This window comes from Charadrius vociferus, unplaced genomic scaffold, assembly GCF_000708025.1.
Source record: "Charadrius vociferus isolate BGI_N301 unplaced genomic scaffold, ASM70802v2 scaffold564, whole genome shotgun sequence".
Taxonomy (NCBI): Eukaryota; Metazoa; Chordata; class Aves; order Charadriiformes; family Charadriidae; genus Charadrius; species Charadrius vociferus.
In genome coordinates this window covers 86,316-93,223 of record NW_009647940.1, presented here as the reverse complement: position 1 = coordinate 93,223, position 6,908 = coordinate 86,316, and the positions used below count along the sequence as shown (strand labels likewise).

General features: G+C 60.8%; 1 protein-coding gene across 1 annotated transcript; it reads right to left on the bottom strand.

The window, feature by feature from the left end:
• Positions 1 to 1,177: 1,177 nt before the first annotated feature.
• DDX23 (DEAD (Asp-Glu-Ala-Asp) box polypeptide 23) lies at positions 1,178 to 6,539 on the bottom strand. Its single transcript, XM_009883164.1, has 16 exons — positions 6,322 to 6,539; positions 6,089 to 6,187; positions 5,834 to 5,930; positions 5,656 to 5,721; positions 5,356 to 5,494; positions 5,104 to 5,237; positions 4,911 to 5,023; positions 4,677 to 4,820; positions 3,320 to 3,545; positions 3,022 to 3,167; positions 2,751 to 2,928; positions 2,414 to 2,656; positions 2,103 to 2,254; positions 1,828 to 1,936; positions 1,505 to 1,679; positions 1,178 to 1,401 (listed from the first exon to the last, which is right to left on the bottom strand). The coding sequence occupies exons 1-16, from the start codon at positions 6,537 to 6,539 to the stop codon at positions 1,178 to 1,180; spliced, it is 2,463 nt and encodes an 820-aa protein (XP_009881466.1).
• Positions 6,540 to 6,908: the final 369 nt, after the last annotated feature.

Genomic DNA, 6,908 nt, shown 5'->3' with positions numbered 1-6,908 from the left:
CTTCTCCCTGCCTCAGTTTCCCAGCCTGGCCTCTGCATCGTAGGCTGTCTCATTCCCTGCCAAAAACAAGACGGTGCCTCCCCCCAAAAGACCTGTGGGCCAGCTAATGGGGGGGATACATCAACAATGACAATTTTAGCAGTGCCCCCCATCCTGCGCAGGCCCAAGGAAGAAGGAGAAGGTGCCCGCTCCCCTCACCCCCCCACCCCTGCATGGGACCCCCGGCAGGAGGGGGCCACACCAGCCGCTTCGCTCTGCACTGATTTCTCCCTGCCCCAGTCGCCCTCTCTGCCCCGTCCCCCCCTCCCCACTCCCCGCGTAGCTGTCACCGCACGTCACCGCACAGACCTGTAAATACAGTGCCCACTGCCCTTTGCCAGGGGCTGCTCGGCAGAGGGTCCTGGTGCTGGGCTAAACTCCCGCTGGGGCCCTTCGCAGGGAGCCAGCCCAAGGGCAATGGGTGGGGGCCACAGATTTGTTATAATTTCTTTTGTAGAAAGCACTGATTTCCCTGTAACTGGTTTGAGAAACACAAGAGTGCTCGGAGGTGGCAGTGTCTGTGTCTCTGGCAGCTGGGGGTACAGGGGACACCACGGCACGCGGACATTAAACTCAGGACCACGCAGGGGGAAAGGGCTGGTGTGTGCTGAGCACCCAAAGGCTCTCCCTTTAGGGGCACTGCTGGCTCCTGGAACCTCTGGGAGGGCTGGAGGGTGCAGGGAGATGGCACACAAGGGCTGGCGGCACTGCAGGAAGGAACAGGACAAGGCAACATCCAGCAATGCAGCTGCAGATTTATTCCTGCAGCCTGGAGTTTCAGCTAGAAAAGGGTTGAAGTGACCACAGCTCCTGGGACAGCCCTGCCTAAAAACCAGCACGTGCAGCCCAGCACCAGCCCTGCCCCAGCACCAGCAGCAGGCAGACAGGGAGAAACCTGCCCCCAAACAGCCTCTGGCAGCTCCACTGATCCGTGGGGGAGGTGGGGATGGCAACTGGGAGAACAGGGGGAACATTTTAGGACAGTTGCGGCCCCAGCCTCTGTTGGTGGCAGTCCCAGCTGCACAGGGATCTGGGGGTCTGGGAAAAGAGTGGCCAGAAAAGTCCCAGCAGCCCCCGGCCCTGCTGGACCTGTCATCCCTGAAGGGGTGATGGAGAGGGGGACACCAGCTCCAGGGACTCAGGCAAAGATGGTTTCCTCCCGCCGCTTTTTGGTGAGGATGGTGCCAGGCTTGTGCTGGGCATCGGGGTGGTTGGCCAGCTCGGGTGGGCAGGAGGACACTGGGCTCTCCAGGATGGCCTGCTTCAGGTCGTAGAAGACGGTGGAGTCTTCCTTGGTGAGGAAGGTGAGGGCTACACCGCTCTCCCCTGCTCGGCCTGTCCGCCCGATGCGGTGGATGTAATCTGCAGGGGGGCGGTGGGGTCAGGCAGGGCCTCATCGCAGGCAGCGCCAGGGCCAGGCAGCCCCTGCCATACCCCGTAGCCCCCCAGGCCGGCCCTGACTCACCCTCAATGTTCTTGGCCATGTCATAGTTGACGACCATGGAGACGTCGTGGATGTCGATACCACGTCCGGCCACATCCGTGGCCACCAGGATGTCCTTGGCCCCAGCCTTCAGGTTGGAGAGGGCAAACTCCCGCTGCTCCTGGCCTTTGCCACCGTGCAGGGTGCAGGCGTTGTACTGCGGGATGAGGGAGAGTTAGCTGGGGGCTGACGGTGCCCGGAGCCATGTTGTGGGGTCCCCATGCAGGGATGGGGGTGTAGGAGCTCAGGATGATCCCCACCCCCCACAGCCAAAGTGGAGGGGCTCTGGCCCAGCCTAGACTCACCCCCATCTTCTCCAGGGACTTTGCCAGCACGTCACAGCCCTTCTTCTGGTTGACGAAGATGATGATGGGTGGGTCAAAGCCCTGTTCGAGGATGGCTAACAGCTTCTTCCTGTTGGGGAGGAGGACAGTTGGGCAAGGAGACGCTGAAGCGCCCTGCAGGAGCTCCTCTGTTCTCCAAAGTCCACCTCCCAAAGCTCCCTCACCTTCAAACGCCCCAGACCACCTCCAAGACCTGTCCTCTACCCTCCATCCCACCCCCAGGGCCCCCTCTGCACCTCTTCTCTGACTCCGACATGAGGAAGACCTTCTGCTCCACCCGCTCATGGGGTTTGCCAGCAGAGCCGATGTAAACCACAGCTGGACGACGTAGGTAGCTGCGGGCCAGGCGCTCTACCGCTGGTGGCATGGTGGCTGTGAACATGACGGTCTGCAAGAGAACAGGGCAGTGAGCGATGTCCTCTGTGGAGCAGGAATTTTTTTTTCCCTTTCTCCAAAGCCCCAGGTTGTCCCCTCTTCACCCTGTGGACCATGCTCAGCCCTATGGGAGCACCCACAACGGTATCGTGGGTCTCCTGCTTGTACCCACCTGTCTGTACTTGTGCTTTCCTGACTCAAAGTTGGCCAACATCTTCTCGGGGTCTTCAGCCTCGTCAGTGTCGGGTTTTTGGTTGGTGACGGGCATGTGCTCCAGGATCTTCTGCACATCGGGCTCGAAGCCCATGTCGATCATGCGATCTGCCTCATCCAGCACCACGTAGGTGCAGCGGCTCAACACCAGGTACCGGTTCTCCAGCACATCGATGAGACGCCCTGGCGTGGCGATGACGATCTGGGGGGTAGCCAGAAAGGCTGGTGTCCACAGCCTGGGGCTAAACTGCTTCCCCTAGGTTCCCTTGCCGCCCTCCCCAGGGGCTAACACTCACCTCGCAGCCCATGCGAAGGCGGAAGCCTTGGTCCTCACGGGAGATGCCTCCGATCACAGCCACTGTACGGATGCCCAAAGGCTTCCCAAACTTGATGGTTTCCTCCTCAATCTGCTGAGCCAGCTCTCGGGTGGGGGCCAAGATGATGGCGTAGGGACCCTGGTCCGACTCCTCAATCCTGTAGCGTGGCAGAGCATGGCCATGTCACCCACAGTGTCACACTCGTCCCTCTCTGCAATATCACCCCACTGTCCTGCCCTGTCCCACCTACCGATCTATCTTGGGCAGGGTGGTGATCCACACCAGTAGTGGGATGAGGAAAGCAGCAGTCTTGCCACTGCCGGTCTCGGCCACGCCGATGATGTCGCGGTTCTGCAGGCCGATGGGGATGGCCTGGCGCTGGATGGGGGTGGGCTCCTGGCGAGGGGAGCAGCAGATTTAGGAGCAGAACTTCCCCTCCTCACCCCCCTCAAAGACCTGATCCCAAGAGCCAGCCCTTCTTCCCTCCACCCAGCTCCCCTAAGGGCCATCAGGGTCTGCTGGCAGCAGCCCCCACTCCCCGTGCTCACTTTGTAGCCGCACTTATCAATGACTTCCAGGATGTGGGGGGGCAGGGAGGAATCCTTCCAGGAGCGGATGGGGTTGGGAATCTTGCCCCCCTTGGTGGTGATGCTGTAGTCTTCACGGAAAATGCGCCAGTCCCTGTCTGTCATCTCGTCCAGCTTCTTCTGGGACCAATGCCGGTCGTCCCAGCGCTGCTTGGCCTCCTTCTTCCGCAGCTTCCGCAGACGAGCCCTGGGTGAGGGGCGAGGAAGACAGAGCTCACAGGGTTGTGGTTAGTGGTGCAGGGTCTAGTTGGAGGTCAGTAACAAGTGGTGTCCCTCAGGGGTCAGTACTGGGTCCAGTCCTGTTCAATATATTCATCAATGACCTGGATGAAGGGATGAAGTGTACCCTCAGCAAGTTTGCTGATGACACAACACTGGGAGGGGTGGCTGACACACCGGAAGGCTGTGCCACCATACAGCGTGACCTGGACAGGCTGGAGAGTTGGGCGGAGAGGAACCTTATGCCATTCAACAAGGGCAAGTGTGGGGTACTGCATCTGGGGAGGAATAACCCCATGCATCAGTACAGATTACAGGCTGGCCTGCTGGAGAGCAGCTTTATGGAAAGGGACCTGGGAGTCCTGGTGGACAACAGGATGCCCGTGAGCCAGCAATGTGCCCTGGCGGACAAGAAGGCCAATGGCATCCTGGGGTGCATCAAGAAGAGTGTGGCTTTTTTTTGGGCTCCCTGGGTCAAGAAGGACAGGGTCCAACAAAGGGCTACGGAGATGATGAGGGGACTGGAGCATCTCTCTTAGGAGGAAAGGCTGAGGGACTTGGGTCTTTTTCATCTAGAGAAAAGAAGACTGAGGGTGGATCTTATTAATGCTTATAAATACTTAAAGGGAGGGTACCAGGGGGATGGGAACAGTCTTTTTTCAGTGGTGCCCAGTGACAGGACAAGACGGAATGAGCACAAACTTGAACATAGGAAGTTCCACCTAAAGATGAGGAGGAACTTCTCTGCTGTGAGGGTGGCAGAGCAGTGGCACAGGCTGCCCAGAGAGGTGGGGGAGTCTCCCACACTGGAGACATTCCAAACCTGCCTGGTCGCCGACCTGTGCAACCTGCTGTAGGTGACCCTGCTCTGGCAGGGGGGGTGGACTAGATGATCTCCAGAGATCCCTTCCAACCCTGACCATTCTGTGAAGTGGACAAGGTTCACCCTGTGCTTCTGAGGAGGCCGGAATCATCCCGCCACCCATCCAAAGGATGTGCTGCAGCCCAGAGCTGGCCCCCAGCTCAGCATCCTGGCCAGAGCCACCCAAGACCCCGGACACCCCTCAGCACCCTCCCAGCTCCCCACAAGCGCACTCACTCCTCCTGCTCCTTCTCCTCCAGCGTTCGCCTCTTCTCCATCAGGTCCCCGTAGAAGCGTGACTGTTCCCGTTTCTGCTGCTTCAGGTCAATCCCTGCGATGAAACCCCGGCCCAGCAGCTGCACTTGGTGCCGCTCCTTATACCTAGAGAGGGACAGGAGCGTCAGGGGCAGGGTTGGAGCTGCCCCACACCCCCAGGGGCACCCCTAGCCCCAGAGGCACCCTACCACTCACAGGGGGTTGTAATCGATGGATGTGTCTTCTGATGCATCCCACTCAAAGACAAATTTGCGGTCATTCAGGTGACGTGTGCGTCTCCGCTTCTTCACTCCTCCAAGGTAACGCTCCTGCAGGCAGTGGAGGATCAGTGGGGAGGGAACCTGGGCCCCCTGGCTCTCCACCACCCCAGCCCAGCCCCCAGCCCTACCTTGATGGCGTGGAGCTCTTTGCTTTTGTCCTTCTCCTCCCGGATCTTCTGCCTGCCCTCCTCATCCTCTGTGCCATTGGTCTCCCGCTCCATGCGCTCACGGCGCTCCCTGCGCTCACGCTCCTGGGGGTCTTCTGGGGAGCAGGGGAAGGGTCTCAGAGCCAAGAACCCATCCACAGGGCTGAGGAGCTCCAGGGGGTCCTGCCCCAGCCCCTCGCAGTCAGGCAGACTGCAGTGGGGATGCCACCTTACCTAACATCTTCCTCCCCATCTCCTGGAACTGCTTCCTCTTCTTCCTCTCCTCCTCCAGCAGCCGCTGCCGCTCCTCCACCTCCTGCTGCCGCCGCCGCAAGGCCTCAGCCTCCCGCTCCGCCTTGGACAGGAACTTGGGCTGGGAGAGGAGAGGAAGGCTCACACCGTGCCTGGCTGCCACCCTCTCACTGCCAGGGTTGCCCCAGGAAAGGACCCTCCCGTCAAACATCCATCCCATCACAGCCATCGCAGGCTCAGTATGGGAGAGCCCCGATGCAGAGAGAAAGCTTCTGCTCCTACCTTGGCTTCTGCCTCCTCTTCAGCCTTTTTCTTAGCCAGCAGCTCCTCCAAGGACAGCGGCTGGGCCTGCAAACACAGGGCCAGACCGTTAGCAGTCCCCAAAGGGGACACTTTGCTTCACTAGAGTGATCCACCCCAGGGAGCCATTCCCAGCCAACCCTCTCTGCCCTGTCCTCACCTTCTCCTTCTTCAGGGCATTCTCCTCCTCCTCCTCCACTTTCCGCGAGTCCCGCTCCTTCCGGGACTTTGAGTCCTTCCCCCTGCTTGGGGACAAGCTTCCCAACAAAACAAAGAGAATTAAGACACAGCCCCAGTGTCACCTTGTCCCCACCAACCAGAGGAATCTTGCTGTCACACAGGACACTTCCTACAGGGAACAGCCCTGGTGTACTTATGGGAGAGCAGAGACACCCCAAAAAGAGAGCGGGCTCACCTCGATCGCTTTCTGTCCTTGTCCCGCCGGTGCCCATCCTTCTCCCGGTCCCGGTCCTTCTTGTTACGGTCCCGGTCACGCTCTTTGTGCCGGCGGTCCCTGTGGAGCAGGGCAGTTATGGCACAGCCCCAGCCCAACCACCAGCACCCACCCCTTTGTGGGGCCATTCTAGACATGCAAGAGTGAGCGCTCTCTTCCCTAAATAGCTGGGGAGCCCCTGTAACACCCCTCACCTCTCTGTTGACTTGGACCGGGAACGGGACCGTGACCGGCTGCCTCGTCTCCCGTCCCCGGCGCGATGCCGCTTCCTGTCCTTGGAGGGGGAAGCCTTGCGGTCCCGATCCCGATCCCGGTCCCGATCCCGGTCCCTGTCTGGGGAGCGGGAGCGCTTCCTCTCCTCCTTGGCAGGGGATGCGTCCCGGTCCTTCTTGTCCGCCAGTTCTCCGGCCATCTGCAATGGAAAGGTCAGACAGAGTGGGCGACTGGGGGGGACGACCACAGGAGGGAGTAGGGAGGGCTGAGGGACCCAGGGGTCGCAGGGGCACCCGGGGAGGGCTGGGATGCAGAGAGACCCCGGGATGGGGCGAGAAGGACTGGGGAACAACGAGGAGGCGCGTAGGGGGACCCGAGGAGAGCGCCGGAGGGGCGATCTGTGGATACCCGGGGAGGGTGCGGGGAAGTCTGGGGGATCCGGAGAAGGCGCCGAGGGGGCTGTAGAGACTTGGGGAAGGAGCGGGGAGGACTGCAGGACCCGGAGGACCGAGGATGCAGGCCCTGCCCGGCGTGCAGCCCGGTGACGCGGCAGCGCGGTCCTCCAGCC

Excerpts from the sequence above, each read along its gene's own strand:
- DDX23 (XM_009883164.1), bottom strand. The coding sequence starts at position 6,539 with ATGGCCGGAGAACTGGCGGACAAGAAGGACCGGGACGCATCCCCTGCC. Across the intron at positions 3,546-4,676 it reads GAGGAGAAGGAGCAGGAGGA|GGCTCGTCTGCGGAAGCTGC; the intron begins GTGAGTGCGCTT and ends CCCCTCACCCAG. Across the intron at positions 3,168-3,319 it reads TTGATAAGTGCGGCTACAAA|GAGCCCACCCCCATCCAGCG; the intron begins GTGAGCACGGGG and ends TCCCCTCGCCAG.